Source organism: Scardinius erythrophthalmus, assembly GCF_964197995.2.
Source record: "Scardinius erythrophthalmus genome assembly, chromosome: 22".
Classification (NCBI taxonomy): domain Eukaryota; kingdom Metazoa; phylum Chordata; class Actinopteri; order Cypriniformes; family Leuciscidae; genus Scardinius; species Scardinius erythrophthalmus.
Window position 1 is genome coordinate 33,341,530 of NC_138242.1, and position 17,322 is coordinate 33,358,851.

The 17,322-nt window shown below is 42.9% G+C and overlaps 1 protein-coding gene across 8 annotated transcripts in view; it reads right to left on the reverse strand.

Moving 5' to 3' along the window:
* The window catches only part of LOC308682373 (uncharacterized protein), a 29,608-nt gene extending 12,523 nt beyond the window's left edge, over positions 1-17,085 (reverse strand). Inside the window, exons 1-6 of one of the 8 annotated variants that reach the window (XM_081352079.1) lie at positions 15,835-15,863; positions 1,283-1,447; positions 1,120-1,189; positions 531-865; positions 372-438; positions 86-270 (exon numbers count right to left, since the gene is read on the reverse strand). In XM_081352079.1, the coding sequence (XP_081208205.1) occupies positions 86-270; positions 372-387 (201 nt within the window). In that variant the 5' untranslated portion in view covers positions 388-438; positions 531-865; positions 1,120-1,189; positions 1,283-1,447; positions 15,835-15,863. Of the gene's footprint in view, positions 1-85; positions 271-371; positions 439-530; positions 866-1,119; positions 1,448-15,834 lie in introns of all 8 variants that reach the window. The other 7 variants (XM_081352078.1, XM_081352075.1, XM_081352077.1 and 4 more) reach the window with 7 other exon arrangements.
* Between the last annotated feature and the right edge of the window lie 237 nt (positions 17,086-17,322).

Consider the following 17,322-nt stretch of genomic DNA (forward strand, 5'->3'; position numbering starts at 1 on the left):
TTCATGTTTGGTGAGTTGATACACTTTCACCTTTTTTCTTTCTAGGAGACAAGATAATGAAATCAAGAGAAATCTGAAACTGTACTTTCAACATGGCTTTATCAGAAGAGCCGAACAGAAGCTGGGTTTCCACAGCGCGACTCCTGATGGTTCTCTCCAGGCTGGTGAACTTGCCCAGGCACAGGTAAGAGAGATGGTAGAGAAGCGCTGTCTTTTCGGCAGAAGGGAGAAGATCTTGTACAAACGCCGGGCTCAACGGGGACACAGCCACTGGTGATAAAAACACATTGTACATTTTTAAAGACTGAAAAGATCACATTGATGGCTGGTATTGTATTCAAATCGGTTTGATGAAATAAGATAATACTTGCTTTTGCTATCAGCCATCCTTAGTAGGTTTACACAAAAATGTGTGCAATGATTTTCTCCTACAATGTACTGAAAGCAGAACAGATGTCTCAGAAAATACAATATGTAACTGGAAGGATATCTGACAATTATTATACAAATGTTACATGAAACTGACTTACCTTTGTTTTAGTAAGTGATTTTGACAATGTATCTGGTTCTTTTATACTAAAGCTATGACCATCCTGCCTCCACCCTCTCAGAGAAGGACTTCCAAAGAAACTGAAATTTAACTTATGTCTTTATTTAAGAGAAAGGACCACAGGTGCTTAGGAAACTATAGGCCTAGTTCTCGCCCTGGAGAACGCAGGACAGGAGGCAGGAATCAGTCCGAACACTTTACTGAACTTTCTTCTACTTTCACATTACAGGGCAGATTTGAATGTAGTAGTTGCCTCTTAGCTTATATTGATGGAAATGGTTGGTTTACATTATGTATTTGAATGTATTTGTGTCGCTGCAAATAAACAAAACAGTAATAAATGTTACATATACTGTATAAAGTAGCATTATTGATGAAGTCTATCAGCTTAACATTATATCTAACACAATACACCAGCGTAACCAGGTGACTAATAACTTGTGAGTCACCATTCCTTAACGTAATCTGTACAGATAATGATATATCTGTTTGAATAATACAAGCGCAACACATATATATATATATATATATATCGATCTTAAACAAGTATTGCGTAAAATGAAACTCACTTTTCTCATAAGGACGTACACAGTTGATTTTCAACACAACCACTGCACCGCGACTTCTGGAACAGTCTTACTGTGGAGAGCACAGCTGTTTAGCACCCATATCACCCTGTAGCCCAAGACTTGTTGCCCACTGAAGCTAAGCAGGGTTGATCCTGGTTAGTACCTGGATGGGAGACTCCTCAGGTTGCTGCTGGAAGAGGTGTTAGTGAGGCCAGCAGGGGGCACTCACCCTGTGGTCTGTGTGGGTCCTAACCATAGATATTAAAGGCTAGATGTCTTAAGGCGGAGTCACTTCCGGCATCACCGGTGGCCATCTTACCACAGGGCTCTGTGAATTAAGGTGAGTGATCAGCACGCACACAAATCCTCTTATCTCGCTGAAATCTTGACGGATTTACAAACGGTTTGGTTTCTTACAAACGTTATTAACGTGGCTATAATTCTGAATGCTTAAACATTTTGAACATAATTATTCATATGTATGCAGTGTAATAGCTACATCTCTGACGTTTATAACAAACCAAACCGTTTGAAAATCGGTCGAAAATTGAGCAAGTTATGGTTATTTAAAAGTGCATGCACCATGTTACGAGTGAGCGAGCTGCCTGTGGTAAGATGGCCGCCGTGTGCGGACGTCGACCTCCATTGGCCAGCAGCGCGGACGAGACATCTAGCCTTTATATGATATCTATGGTCCTAACGCCCCAAGGGGACACTATACTGTCAAAGAGCACCGTCCTTCAGGTGAGACGTAAAAGCGAGGTCCTGACTCTCTGTGGTCATTAAAAATCCCATGGCGTGTAACCCCGGTGTCCTGGCCACATTCCAGCCACTGGCCCTTACCAATCATGGCCTCCTAATTATCCCCTTACATTGAATTGGCTCTATCACTCTCTCTCCTCTGTCCACCTATAGCTGCTGTGTGGTGAGCACACTGGCGCCGTTGTCCTGTGGCTGCCGTCGCATCATCCAGTGAATGCACACACTGGTGGTGTGAAGGAGAGATCCCCTGATATGATTATAAAGCGCTTTGGGTGTACAGTAGTACATATGAAAGCGCTATATTAAAGATATTTCTCGTATCATTTATATGCCAAAATGAGTTTTTGCATACATATGATACGCAGTTTTCGCGTGTAATATGCACACCCTCCTCACCCCTAATCCTACCCAAGGGGTTTACAGTGCATATCATTTGAACGCAATAAATTGGCGTATAAATGATATGAGAAATATAATTTGTGCAGCTATAGATACGTATTTTCATGAGGGCTCATTCTATTCTATTCTTCTTCTATTCTTGATATCATGTGCATTCCTCTGGCAGGCTAACGTGGCTTAAAGCTACAATATGCAAATTTTTTGGCCGCTAGAGGGCGCTGCATCCAAACAACAACAACGGCGTAGCCCATGGAATGATGTCGTTTTAAACTCCACCGTGAATGTAAATCAGTCAGCCAGGAATCGAAAAATCATGTTAATGGATGAGGCTAAGTTATGTTTTTATAATGACATGCTTTTTGTGGCGAGGGGGGCGTGGTTCAGCGCGGTCTGTAATGGGAGAGAGAAGAGACGAGCGGGACGCAAGTAGGTCGAGTGCAAATGACGAACACCTGTGTCTTATTGCTGTGATCCGTGTGGAGAGACGCTTATAAGCCGCGCTGGAACGAGAGAGAGACTGAAGAGAAAATTGGATGCAGAGAAAGAAAACCGGTGGATCCGAGCTCGCATTTTTTAACTGTTTTATATGTTTTATATGTTTTGCTTTATTTTAATAAAGTACGAGTCCCAGTCACGCGACCCCTGTCTTCTTCCTTCCCGACTCTTGAACCTCATCACACTTTTATTTCATTAAAATAAATTAACCGCAAGAAAAGTAAGGTTTAATACTACATTGGTTATCATAGATGTTACTGTATGTCGAATTCATTGTTGTGATAATGCGGCGCAGTTTTACGTGTTCTAAACAATTGTTGTAAAAGTACATTCGAACATACCCACATCATTTGCCAAAATACTGATTAATCTTTATGTATAACACATGCTATATTTATTTACATGGCCATAAACACCAGACTGGAGCTCTTTTACTCTGGCTAATGTCTCCACTGCCACAGCAGTGATGTCTCCTATGCTCCCACTGGAGCTCTTTTACTCTGGCTAATGTCTCCACTGTCACAGCAGTGATGTCTCCTATACTCCAGAAAGAGCTCTTTTACTCTGGCTAATGTCTCCACTGCCACAGCAGTGATGTCTCCTCTGCTCCCACTGGAGCTCTTTTACTCTGGCTAATGTCTCCACTGTCACAGCAGTGATGTCTCCTATACTCCAGCAGGAGCTCTTTTACTCTGGCTAATGTCTCCACTGCCACAGCAGTGATGTCTCCTCTGCTCCCACTGGAGCTCTTTTACTCTGGCTAATGTCTCCACTGCCACAGCAGTGATGTCTCCTATACTCCAGCAGGAGCTCTTTTACTCTGGCTAATGTCTCCACTGCCACAGCAGTGATGTCTCCTATACTCCAGCAAGAGCTCTTTTACTCTGGCTAATGTCTCCACTGCCACAGCAGTGATGTCTCCTCTGCTCCCACTGGAGCTCTTTTACTCTGGCTAATTTCTCCACTGCTACAGCAGTGATGTCTCCTCTGCTCCCACTGGAGCTCTTTTACTCTGGCTAATGTCTCCACTGCCACAGCAGTGATGTCTCCTCTGCTCCCACTGGAGCTCTTTTACTCTGGCTAATGTCTCCACTGCCACAGCAGTGATGTCTCCTCTGCTCCCACTGGAGCTCTTTTACTCTGGCTAATGTCTCCACTGTCACAGCAGTGATGTCTCCTATACTCCAGCAAGAGCTCTTTTACTCTGGCTAATGTCTCCACTGCCACAGCAGTGATGTCTCCTCTGCTCCCACTGGAGCTCTTTTACTCTGGCTAATGTCTCCACTGTCACAGCAGTGATGTCTCCTATACTCCAGCAAGAGCTCTTTTACTCTGCCTAATGTCTCCACTGCCACAGCAGTGATGTCTCCTCTGCTCCCACTGGAGCTCTTTTACTCTGGCTAATGTCTCCACTGTCACAGCAGTGATGTCTCCTATACTCCAGCAAGAGCTCTTTTACTCTGGCTAATGTCTCCACTGCCACAGCAGTGATGTCTCCTCTGCTCCCACTGGAGCTCTTTTACTGTGGCTAATTTCTCCACTGTCACAGCAGTGATGTCTCCTATGCTCCCACTGGAGCTCTTTTACTCTGGCTAATGTCTCCACTGTCACAGCAGTGATGTCTCCTATACTCCAGCAAGAGCTCTTTTACTCTGCCTAATGTCTCCACTGCCACAGCAGTGATGTCTCCTCTGCTCCCACTGGAGCTCTTTTACTCTGGCTAATGTCTCCACTGTCACAGCAGTGATGTCTCCTATACTCCAGCAGGAGCTCTTTTACTCTGGCTAATGTCTCCACTGCCACAGCAGTGATGTCTCCTATACTCCAGCAAGAGCTCTTTTACTCTGGCTAATGTCTCCACTGCCACAGCAGTGATGTCTCCTCTGCTCCCACTGGAGCTCTTTTACTGTGGCTAATTTCTCCACTGTCACAGCAGTGATGTCTCCTATGCTCCCACTGGAGCTCTTTTACTCTGGCTAATGTCTCCACTGTCACAGCAGTGATGTCTCCTATACTCCAGCAAGAGCTCTTTTACTCTGCCTAATGTCTCCACTGCCACAGCAGTGATGTCTCCTATGCTCCCACTGGAGCTCTTTTACTCTGGCTAATGTCTCCACTGCCACAGCAGTGATGTCTCCTATACTCCAGCAAGAGCTCTTTTACTCTGGCTAATGTCTCCACTGCCACAGCAGTGATGTCTCCTCTGCTCCCACTGGAGCTCTTTTACTCTGGCTAATGTCTCCACTGCCACAGCAGTGATGTCTCCTCTGCTCCCACTGGAGCTCTTTTACTCTGGCTAATTTCTCCACTGTCACAGCAGTGATGTCTCCTATACTCCATTAGGAGCTCTTTTACTCTGGCTAATGTCTCCACTGCTGCAGCAGTGATGTCTCCTCTGCTCCCACTGGAGCTGTTTCTCTGGCTAATGTCTCCACTGCCACAGCAGTGATGTCTCCTATACTCCAGCAGGAGCTCTTTTACTCTAGCTAATGTCTCCACTGCCACAGCAGTGATGTCTCCTCCGCTCCCACTGGAGCTCTTTTACTCTGGCTAATGTCTCCACTGCTACAGCAGTGATGTCTCCTCTGCTCCCACTGGAGCTCTTTTACTCTGGCTAATGTCTCCACTGTCACAGCAGTGATGTCTCCTATACTCCAGCAGGAGCTCTTTTACTCTGGCTAATGTCTCCACTGCCACAGCAGTGATGTCTCCTCTGCTCCCACTGGAGCTCTTTTACTCTGGCTAATGTCTCCACTGCTACAGCAGTGATGTCTCCTCTGCTCCCACTGGAGCTCTTTTACTCTGGCTAATGTCTCCACTGTCACAGCAGTGATGTCTCCTATACTCCAGCAAGAGCTCTTTTACTCTGGCTAATGTCTCCACTGCCACAGCAGTGATGTCTCCTCTGCTCCCACTGGAGCTCTTTTACTCTGGCTAATTTCTCCACTGTCACAGCAGTGATGTCTCCTATGCTCCCACTGGAGCTCTTTTACTCTGGCTAATGTCTCCACTGTCACAGCAGTGATGTCTCCTATACTCCAGCAAGAGCTCTTTTACTCTGCCTAATGTCTCCACTGCCACAGCAGTGATGTCTCCTCTGCTCCCACTGGAGCTCTTTTACTCTGGCTAATTTCTCCACTGTCACAGCAGTGATGTCTCCTATACTCCAGCAAGAGCTCTTTTACTCTGGCTAATTTCTCCACTGCCGCAGCAGTGATGTCTCCTCTGCTCCCACTGGAGCTCTTTTACTCTGGCTAATTTCTCCACTGTCACAGCAGTGATGTCTCCTATACTCCAGCAGGAGCTCTTTTACTCTGGCTAATGTCTCCACTGCCACAGCAGTGATGTCTCCTCTGCTCCCACTGGAGCTCTTTTACTCTGGCTAATGTCTCCACTGTCACAGCAGTGATGTCTCCTATACTCCAGCAAGAGCTCTTTTACTCTGGCTAATGTCTCCACTGCCACAGCAGTGATGTCTCCTATACTCCAGCAAGAGCTCTTTTACTCTGGCTAATGTCTCCACTGCCACAGCAGTGATGTCTCCTCTGCTCCCACTGGAGCTCTTTTACTCTGGCTAATGTCTCCACTGCCACAGCAGTGATGTCTCCTCTGCTCCCACTGGAGCTCTTTTACTCTGACTAATGTCTCCACTGCCACAGCAGTGATGTCTCCTATACTCCATTAGGAGCTCTTTTACTCTGGCTAATGTCTCCACTGCCACAGCAGTGATGTCTCCTCTGCTCCCACTGGAGCTCTTTTACTCTGGCTAATGTCTCCACTGCCACAGCAGTGATGTCTCCTCTGCTCCCACTGGAGCTCTTTTACTCTGACTAATGTCTCCACTGCCACAGCAGTGATGTCTCCTATACTCCAGCAAGAGCTCTTTTACTCTGGCTAATGTCTCCACTGCCACAGCAGTGATGTCTCCTATACTCCAGCAAGAGCTCTTTTACTCTGGCTAATGTCTCCACTGTCACAGCAGTGATGTCTCCTCTGCTCCCACTGGAGCTCTTTTACTCTGACTAATTTCTCCACTGCCACAGCAGTGATGTCTCCTATGCTCCCACTGGAGCTCTTTTACTCTGACTAATGTCTCCACTGTCACAGCAGTGATGTCTCCTATACTCCAGCAAGAGCTCTTTTACTCTGGCTAATGTCTCCACTGCCACAGCAGTGATGTCTCCTCTGCTCCCACTGGAGCTCTTTTACTCTGACTAATGTCTCCACTGCCACAGCAGTGATGTCTCCTATACTCCAGCAAGAGCTCTTTTACTCTGGCTAATGTCTCCACTGCCACAGCAGTGATGTCTCCTATACTCCAGCAAGAGCTCTTTTACTCTGGCTAATGTCTCCACTGCCACAGCAGTGATGTCTCCTATGCTCTCATTGGAGCTCTTTTACTCTGGCTAATGTCTCCACTGCCACAGCAGTGATGTCTCCTCTGCTCCCACTGGAGCTCTTTTACTCTGACTAATGTCTCCACTGTCACAGCAGTGATGTCTCCTATACTCCAGCAAGAGCTCTTTTACTCTGGCTAATGTCTCCACTGCCACAGCAGTGATGTCTCCTCTGCTCCCACTGGAGCTCTTTTACTCTGACTAATTTCTCCACTGCCACAGCAGTGATGTCTCCTATACTCCAGCAAGAGCTCTTTTACTCTGGCTAATGTCTCCACTGCCACAGCAGTGATGTCTCCTCTGCTCCCACTGGAGCTCTTTTACTCTGGCTAATTTCTCCACTGCCGCAGCAGTGATGTCTCCTATACTCCAGCAGGAGCTCTTTTACTCTAGCTAATCTTCTCCACTGCCGCAGCAGTGATGTCTCCTCTGCTCCCACTGGAGCTCTTTTACTCTGGCTAATCTTCTCCACTGCTGCAGCAGTGATGTCTCCTCTGCTCCCACTGGAGCTCTTTTACTCTAGCTAATCTTCTCCACTGCTGCAGCAGTGATGTCTCCTCTGCTCCCACTGGAGCTCTTTTACTCTGGCTAATGTCTCCACTGTCACAGCAGTGATGTCTCCTCTGCTCCCACTGGAGCTCTTTTACTCTGGCTAATGTCTCCACGGCTAATTTCTCCACTGCCGCAGCAGTGATGTCTCCTCTGCTCCCACTGGAGCTCTTTTACTCTGGCTAATGTCTCCACGGCTAATGTCTCCACTGTCACAGCAGTGATGTCTCCTATACTCCAACTGGAGCTCTTTTACTCTGGCTAATTTTTATACTGCCGCAGCAGTGATGTCTCTTCTGAAGTACTTCTCTAATCTCCTCTTTCTCCTCTTTCCTGTCTCCTCTTTCGGAGTGAGAACTTTCCCAGTAGAGCACTTACGTTTTCTCTCTCATCCAGCGATGCAGTGTGAGAAAATCTCCTGGGAAAGCACTCATTTTTCTGTTTCCTTTCCGTCTAGCGAGCATTGGTCTCACAGCGGACGGAGTGAGAACTTTCCCGGTAGAGCACTTACGTTTTCTCTCTCATCCAGCAATGCAGTGTGAGAGAATCTCCTGGGAAAGCACTCATTTTTCTGTTTCCTTTCCGTCTAGTGAGCATTGGTCTCACAGCGGACGGAGTGAGAACTTTCCCGGTAGAGCACTTACGTTTTCTCTTTCATCCAGCGATGCAGTGTGAGAGAATCTCCCGGGCAAGCGCTCATTTTTTCCGCTTCCTCTTTCCGTCCAGGGAGCATTGGTCTCACAGTGGACGGAGTGAGAACTTTCCCGCGAGCATTTGGGCTTAGCGGAAAAGCACAAATCCTCCCGATCGGTCACTGTAAACTACAACCGCTCCTTGTTCGCAGACCAACAGGGGCCGTCAGTCCAGGCAGTGAGCCACCATTACGGGCCTCCCCGGTCAAGCATCCAGGCCCCTTCTTGAGATGCCAGCCAGCCAAACTCGGCACTCATTGGGGGGTCTTTAGTCCGGCGGCTGTCCTATGCACTTTAGCCTTTGGGGGGAGTACTCTGGGTTCGGGCCGAACTCCGAGCTCGGAGCCCTCCCTCTGGACAGCACGCCAAATATGCATTAAACTTTACCCCTTCAAATTATATGTAAGTGTGAACTCGTGAAATTATGTTTTATTAACAAGGTTCGGGAGGAGCACGTTCAGATAATTAACACAAGTGGAGAGCACTCAGCAATCAGTGGTAAGAGGTGTATATATACTCAGCAGTCTCACCTCATTCCATTGACAGTTTTGCAGCATCCCTCCACCACCCCTTCTCCACACTTCTAGTCCTAAACACTTACATACGGGGGGAGTACTCTGGGTTCGGGCCGAACTCCGAGCTCGGAGCCCTCCCTCTGGACAGCACGCCAAATATGCGTCAAACTTTACCCCTTCAAATTATATGTAAGTGTGAACTCGTGAAGCATGCTTTGTCGACAGAACCAGCTGCAATCGTTATAGAATAATTGTGTTCAATAACGACTGCAAGAAACAAGCTAACGTTTGTTGCTTGATAGACGCTACAACTACAACTTCCGCATTTGTCCAGGACTCCACACAGTACGAGCAGAAACCGAGGGTAACGCGGATATGACGCAATTGACCGGCGACTCCCATCTCTCCTGCTCTAACGCCCCGTTTCCTTGGTTAAAGGTCCCATGACATGCTACTTTTTGTAGGCTTTAATATAGGCCTTAGTGGTCCCTAGTACTATATCTGAAACAGTCCCGGCTCCAGGACAAACTACTTGGGGGGGCTTTTACAATTCTTAGGTGGGCTTGCGTGACGGGGGGTGCGCGAAATGTGATTGGAAACATTTCGCGGGGATAAGACGTGCGCTAAATGTGATTGTTGTCCATCATTCTGCGCAATTGTTGAAAAAGAAAAACGTCACGTCGCAACATTTGAAATTTTTGCGTTTTAAACTATGAAGGCGAGCACTTTGAGCGAGAGTTAGCCTATGTAGGTGAAGAAGTACTATCAAATACCATTCAATTAGTCACTATAGAAAGTGAAACTAAAAACTGACCGATGAGAGCTGAATCTACTCAACATGTGCTAATAACGTATATAGGCCTAACCTTAATTTATTTTCTTAATATTTCTCTTGTGGCCCATGGTGAAAAAAAATGAGAATTATTTCGTGTTAAACACGTTGTTTTTTAAATGAGGACAACATCTTCATCGCTGCGCGTCGGTTATGCAGTGATGCGCTATGAGATTATTGCGGGGCTAATTAATTGTAATATTGATAATAAAAGTAGCCTCATAATAATAATTGTAACAGACCTTATGTTTGATTGTGTATATGATGCATTAATTCTGGATGTGCTGGCGCTTGTTCTGTGTGTGTGTGTGCAATGCATTTTCCCCTCGGGGCTTGTGTAGATGTAGACAATTAAGTAGGCAATTAAGGTCATGCATTGCATACTTGGGGTGTCACGGTCTTCGGGTTTTCCTCTCACATGTGTGTGAGACGTTTAATAGCCTAAAGTAAAGAACAGCTCAGGCAGTTCTCGTTTATTGTTATCTTATTCATAAAGTGTTTAGGCGAACACTGCACGAACGCTCAGTCACATAATCATCATTCAGATCACCGCAAGGGGGGCTTGAGATCATCTTAGGGGGGGCTAAGCCCCCCCAAGCCCCCCCTTGACGCCGGGCCTGATCTGAAATCTATTTCCAAAAATTCAGCCTCTGTGCAGAATTATAGCCACTACAAGCCAGTCCCAGAATGAGCTTCCTTCAGACGGGCCGTTTCGGGTGCCTGTAGCCTTAAATGTTAATGAGGAGGAGAAAGGCGGCGCAAGGTGGAGGGTGGGTGTGGCCTTGACCATATTGCGCAACAACGGTATCATGCATGTTTACATTGGATATATTACAATGGCACGAAGACACGCAGTCGTTCAAGCATTACGACCTAGATTGACCCAGAATCTGATCCAGATGGAGAAGCTGCAACTCAGCGGCTCCAGCAGGACGTTTCCGAATGGTTAGTTTAAAATATTATGTCTGGATACGGTACTTTATTCGGATGGTTTACAGTTATTATCATGTTAGCTAACGCTAACCTACTGTTGCCTTTTCATGAGAGATCTGTAACGTCTGTAATTTATCTTATTACGATTACTAAGCTCTGCGATCTTGAAATGTGGATATCCCGTGTGCCAAATAACCAACAGGAAAACGGTTATCCAAATAACAAAGAAGTGTACAACAATCGCGTTACAGTGTGTGTATTCACACACATAAACTGCATAGCTGCATAGCTAATGTTACAGCCACATTATATGTGTAACAATCCAGGTAACCATAAACAGTAAAGCAACACACTTATATATCATTAGTTGACTTACTTCGAGGTGTGTAGCTGAGCCAAAGAGAGTGATCCAGACTTTAGTTTCAGACGTTCAGCAAGCCCAGCTCTGTATTAACCCTTCAGTGTTCATTTGTACATCCAATTATTGAGCAATTATTATGCTTCGCTCGCTCAAAAGCCATGATATCTCTCGTGGACAAACTAAAATCGTGCGCGTGCGTTCCTACAGTTCCTAGCGCATTTTCTCATGGGTGGAAAATATTCTCTGGGCGGGCAAAGAAGAGAAAGGGGAGGTAACATTTCCTCCTTATAACGTCACAAGGAGGAGATTCAAGATCAGCCTGATTAAGCCTCCATTTTCTCAAAGGCAGAGAAAGATAGCAAAAGCTCGATTTACACCAATTGAAATTTCTAGAAACTTGGGGACCATATACAGGCTAGGGGAACTCATATTAATGTTAAAAAGTTCCTACCTCAGAAAGTGAAAGTTTCATGTCATGGGACTTAAAATTGCAATTTTCTCACGAGTTGGAAACATTTGGGATTATTGTAAGTAATCAACTTAACAAAATATATAACACTGGCCTTGAGATTATGGGATATTTTAATGTAAAATTCTTGCATATTGTACCTTGCATTAGACTGATCATTAAAAGAAATAAATGACATTATCAAACTCAGTAAACACCATACTAATAATGCATGCTACAGAAAAGCAGATGAGCACAAAATATGATGAAAGAAAGCAAATTTGTGTTCAGTTCAAATAAACCTGCTGCCTGTGTTTTATTAATTATAACGAATTGTGTGTGTTTTTCTTTTTTTATAACTGTTGGTCCATTAAAGGGATGGTTCGGAGTAAAATCAACCTAGGCTCCTTTGCACCATGACCTCGAGCCAAACCAGAAGCCTTTTTTAATTTCTAAAGACAAGTATTTTTCTGTCTTACTTCAGCTATACAAAGACAGTTCAATAGCAATATAAAAGGCATTTATACATTTTCAACTGACCAGGACAAAGGAGATCCAGGAAGCTTTCACGGGAGGGCAAGCATGAAAGATCTTTTGAGTCAATGTTTGGCTCGAGGTCATGCATGGTGCAAAGAACCCTAGGTTGTTTTTACTCCAAACAATCACTTTAAGCCTTATTAAGCTTTTTCTAGGTTTTCTTTAGGAGGAAAATGCTTAACGTACAATTAAACACGTTGCGTTCATATTCTGTGCTCATCTGCTTTTCTGTAGTATGCATTATTAGTATGGTGTTTTTACTGAGTTTGAAAATATCATTTATTTATTTCAGTATCAGTCTAATGCATTAAGCCGTGTAGCGTTTCAGAGAGCGTCCCAGAGGACCGCACAATATAAGTCCCATTTCATTGGCTAGGCGCCCACCAATAGGAGGATCTTTGTTGACATATTTGTACGCATGCGCGAGTGGTTGTGTGGCAACAAATCAAACAGTATTGCGGGCTGTAAAGACGCGACGAGCACTTTCAAGAGAGTTAGCGGGCAAAATCCACAATATATAAGCACTTTAACATCTGAAGACCGGAGGAGGTTTGGAGAGAAGCTCAAAATTTGTATTGGTGACAAAATCGAAGTTATTTCAAAGCCCATATGAGATCTCCGCTGACTGTGCGTGCAACTCCCCAAACAGACGAGGCATTTATACTTGACGCAACTGTTTTGTTTTAGACTGAACACCAGACCATACAACTGATTTAGACGCGCAAACTGGGTGATGATGAGATGTACTAATATCCGTCTGCTCGCGCTAAGCCGAATCTGCCCGAGCAGACGGATATTAGATTTTTATTACCTTCGCACTTATGCGGACGCGTCGACTATAAACAAGGTTTTACAGCTCAGACACTTGTTGTTGTTTTTTTTTCAGATTTTTTTGCAAGTGGAAGATCTTGGTTTACATTTGGACTTGAATGTGATCTTATAGGCTTGAAAAGGTTGGTGACCACTGCATAACGCAAACCCAGTCAAACGTTTGACTGCAGTATCTTCTATTCTATGCGCCTTATAATCCAGTGCGCCCTATGTATGAAAACAGTTATAAAATAGGCCATTCATTGAAGGTGCGCCTCTGCTTATAGTGCGGAAAATACGGTAGTCTGGGTGTTGTGTGGATCGCGGTTTGGGACACCTGAATCAGAACGCGAAAACATATGACTCGGTAGATTTGACTCAGTTTTATTATTTTTTATTTTATTCAATCTTCTATAAATACATAGTCACTAAGACTTAGGCCTACCATGAACAAAATTAGCCTCACAAACTCGATCAGTAACGTTAGGAATCCAGGCTTCGGAGCGTCCAGGTTCAATCGCCTAATTGCACGCAACCATTTCTTTCGTTTTTCGCGATCCTTTTCGGAGGGAATTCGAAAAAACTTTTTATCAGGCCCCCAACGAGCCGTACAATCGACCACACAGCAAGAGTGAACCATCCTCTTCTCTAAATCCTCCTCCAAACGTGCAAAACAATCAAATTATAGGTATCTAGCGGTGTTTCCTGCCACACGATTCCCGTGATGCAACGCGGCAAACATAAACAATGACGTCACAAAAGATCCGCCTATAGAACGGCTCCTTGGAACACCCCGCTCGCGCCCCCTTTCTTTCTCGCCGCCACTGAGTTGCAAGTGCGCAAGTTAGTTTTGCACCTAAAATATCGCGAAAAGAGTAGCAAAAGTCAAGCCGCTAGATTTGAAATTGCAGTGACAGATTTGGGAAGTTGCAAGTGTCTAATAGAGGTTGTACTGCGAATTTCAATGTTAGAATAAATGCAAATATATATTACAAGTCATTGTATTCCTGTGAATGGCATTTTACACATTTGTGACTACTTGTCTGCAGCTTCAAATTCAGAATACAGGTTTGTGACTATTGTCTGCGAGTGCAAATCTCAACATTCAACTTCAGATTTTAATTTTACAGGTTTTCCCATCGGAGCTGTGAGTGTAAATGTTCACGTAGCCTACAAGTACAAATATTTATTGTACAAGTTCTCAAATTCACATCTACATGCTGTTGAGCTTTGCTACTCTTTTACCTTCATAGAAAGGAACTTAAATGACATCCAGTTCATAACCAACACCGTAAATGAGAGTAAATCCTGCTATATACACCCTTGATCTCGCAGATGTCTGATACTACTAGAACAGAGAACTGTTCAGCTTGTCTGCACTTTTTCCACTACTTGAATCTCTCCATCCGCCAAATCTTGGCTGAATTTCAGGAATCTGACCCCATCTGACGAAACCTTCACTGAACTGAATCTATGTGAGCAATTTACTGAACTCTTGCAGAAAATTAAAGCAATCCAAGGTTTTATATGTTGAGAACCAAAGAATGCTTCAAATAAAGGCCGACGCATATTTATGAAGTTAACATTAGCCTATAGTATATCAGATAATAGCCTAGTTTATGTACAGATATGAACTGTAAAATAAAGCTGCAGGCACCAAATGCCTGAAACATGTCATCTTTTATTTTTTGAAGTTAAACTAGTTTAAAGTCTTTTCAGTAAACATGAAGAGAGATCATATCACATCTTAGATTTGAACAGAAATAAGTTATTTTTTAGGGCTGGGAAATGATTAATCGCGATTAATCGCAACCAAAATATAAGTTTGTGTTCACATAATATTTGTGTGTGCACTGTCCATAATTATTTTGTATATATATAAAAACACACACATGCAAGTAAATATTTAAGAAAAATGTGTTATTTATATATAAAATATTTATATTTATTTATAATACAAATTATATATAATACAGTGCTATGCATAAGTTTAGACACCCATGCTAAAGTTGACTAAAAAGAGGAATAAAAAATCATATTTTGGAAATTGAACTTAATGCCTTAATTTAAAAAAATAGGAAAAATCCAACCTTTAAGGACACCAATTTTCTTTGTGAATGAATAATGTATCGTACATAAATAAATGTTCTTCCTTTATAATACAGGGTGCATAAGTTTGGACACCCCTATATTAAATTCCCATAGAGGCAGGCAGATTTTTATTTTTAAGTATTTAAAAAAAAAAAATGTTTAGGATACTATGCATCCTGATAAAGTTCCCTTGGCCTTTGGAATTAAAATATCCCCACATCATCACATAGCCTTCACCATACCTAGAGATTGGCATGGTTTTATTTCACTTTGCCTAAAAGCTAGTTTGATTTGCATTGCTCTCAATGCAAATCAAACTAGCTTTTAGGCTAACTGAAATAAATAGTATGCATAGTATCCTAAAAAAAAAAAAAAAAAAATACTTAAAAATAAAAATCTGCCTGCCTCTATGGGAATTTAACATAGGGGTGTCCAAACTTATAACATAGGGGTGCCCAAACTTATAACATAGGGGTGCCCAAACTTATGATACATTATTCATTCACAAAGAAAATTGGTGTCCTTAAAGGTTGGATTTTTCCTAATTTTTTAAATTAAGGCATTAAGTTCAATTTCCAAAATATGATTTTTTTATTCCTATTTTTAGTCAACTTTAGCATGGGTGTCTAAACTTATGCATAGCACTGTATATATACAGTATATTTAAGCAAATATTTCTTAAATATATACATGCATGTGTGTGTATTTATATATACAAAATAATTATGGACAGTACACACACATATATTATGTGAACACAAACTTTTATTTTGGATGCGATTAATCGCGATTAATCATTTCCCAGCCCTATTTATATTACGATGTAATGTATGCCTAGGCCTAAGCATTTGTTACAAATTGTATCTTTTATAAAGGAATTGATGGTGTACTTACATGTTCTGTTTCTGGTTCCTCCTTCATCTGGCCTGCAGCTGCTGCCTCAGTCATATATATAGTGTGAAATCACGTGCTTTCAGAACATTCTCACCATGGGCGTTGGACTCAAAAACAATGTGAGAATGTTTTACTGGAGTAGATTAGGGGGTTTCCCGAAGCCAAATACCTTATCTAAAACCTCTATATGCAATAATGAGTGAGAGTAAAAGGGTCAAAATCACCATTAAGTGCCTTTGAGACTTCACAATTTCCTTTAAAAAAATCAGAGATTTTCTATTTAACTTCTTATGTGTTGTATTAAGCAGACATTAGGCTGTTAGAAATGCATATGGTCAAGCTCCAGCACTTTTTATAAATTAACTGCAAGCTGACAATATAGGAGCGAACCATAAAATAGGTCCACCCTGTCATGGACAAATTCATAGTAGAATAAATACTTTGTAATTGCATAGTGATTATAAAATGTAGATCTGAGAAAAGATAATGTGTCCCTTTCCCAACAAAACATTTTAGTTAATGGTAAAAGTATTTTGATAATAATGAAGTTACTGCTTAAAGGTTCTGTAAGTGATGCGACGCCAAAACATTTTTTGTCACATACAGCAAACATCTCCTCACTATCCGCTAGCTGCCTGTCCCCTGAACACATTGTAAAAAAACGCGGTCTTTCTAGACATCACAGGCTCCACAAACGGCAGCAAAAACAAACTGAGCTCACCCGGGGCCTGTACCATGAAGGTAGCTGAACAAACTCGGGGTTACAGGATTAGTTTTGAGTTGACAAAACCAAACCGATGCAATCAGGCTTTATTGGTACCATGATGCAGCTCATCAACTTTCTCTGTCAACTCAGGCTTTGATCTTAAGCTATGATTACTCCACGCGCGCGTGCACATAAAAGAGTGACGTCGACACTGAACAACCAATCGCGGGTAGAGCGAGAGCGATATATTTTTCCGCGGAGGAGCAAGAGATAATCATTCAGAATTACGATGAATTTAAATATGTATTTCAAGCTCGAAACAATACGGTCTCTGCGGCCAAAGCAAGAGAAGACTGTTGGAGAAAGATTGCTGATTGTTAATGTGTAAGTTAAACAAATACGTTCTATATTTATAAAACTATGTATGTATGTGTAGCCTATACGTGTAATATAGCCTATAGCCTATTTTTATATTATATAAAAATGTGCATGTACTAAGAAAGATTAATATTCATAGATTTTTAGATGCAACCCCAACTCTAAATGTTCTTGGCAGCAGATAAAGACAATATATAAAAATATAATTCACAGTGGTGAGTAGGCCTATTTACCACAACCTTTTATTACTTTTGTGAACATTTTATCACAAACACTTGTTTGCAGCAAACAGAAATAAAGAGTTAAATTCAGAAAACCAGAATACACTGTGGCGGTTAGGGTGAGATAACCAGTTGGCTCTGAGTAGGCAATAAGGGACGGCCGATTATGGATGGGATTACAGG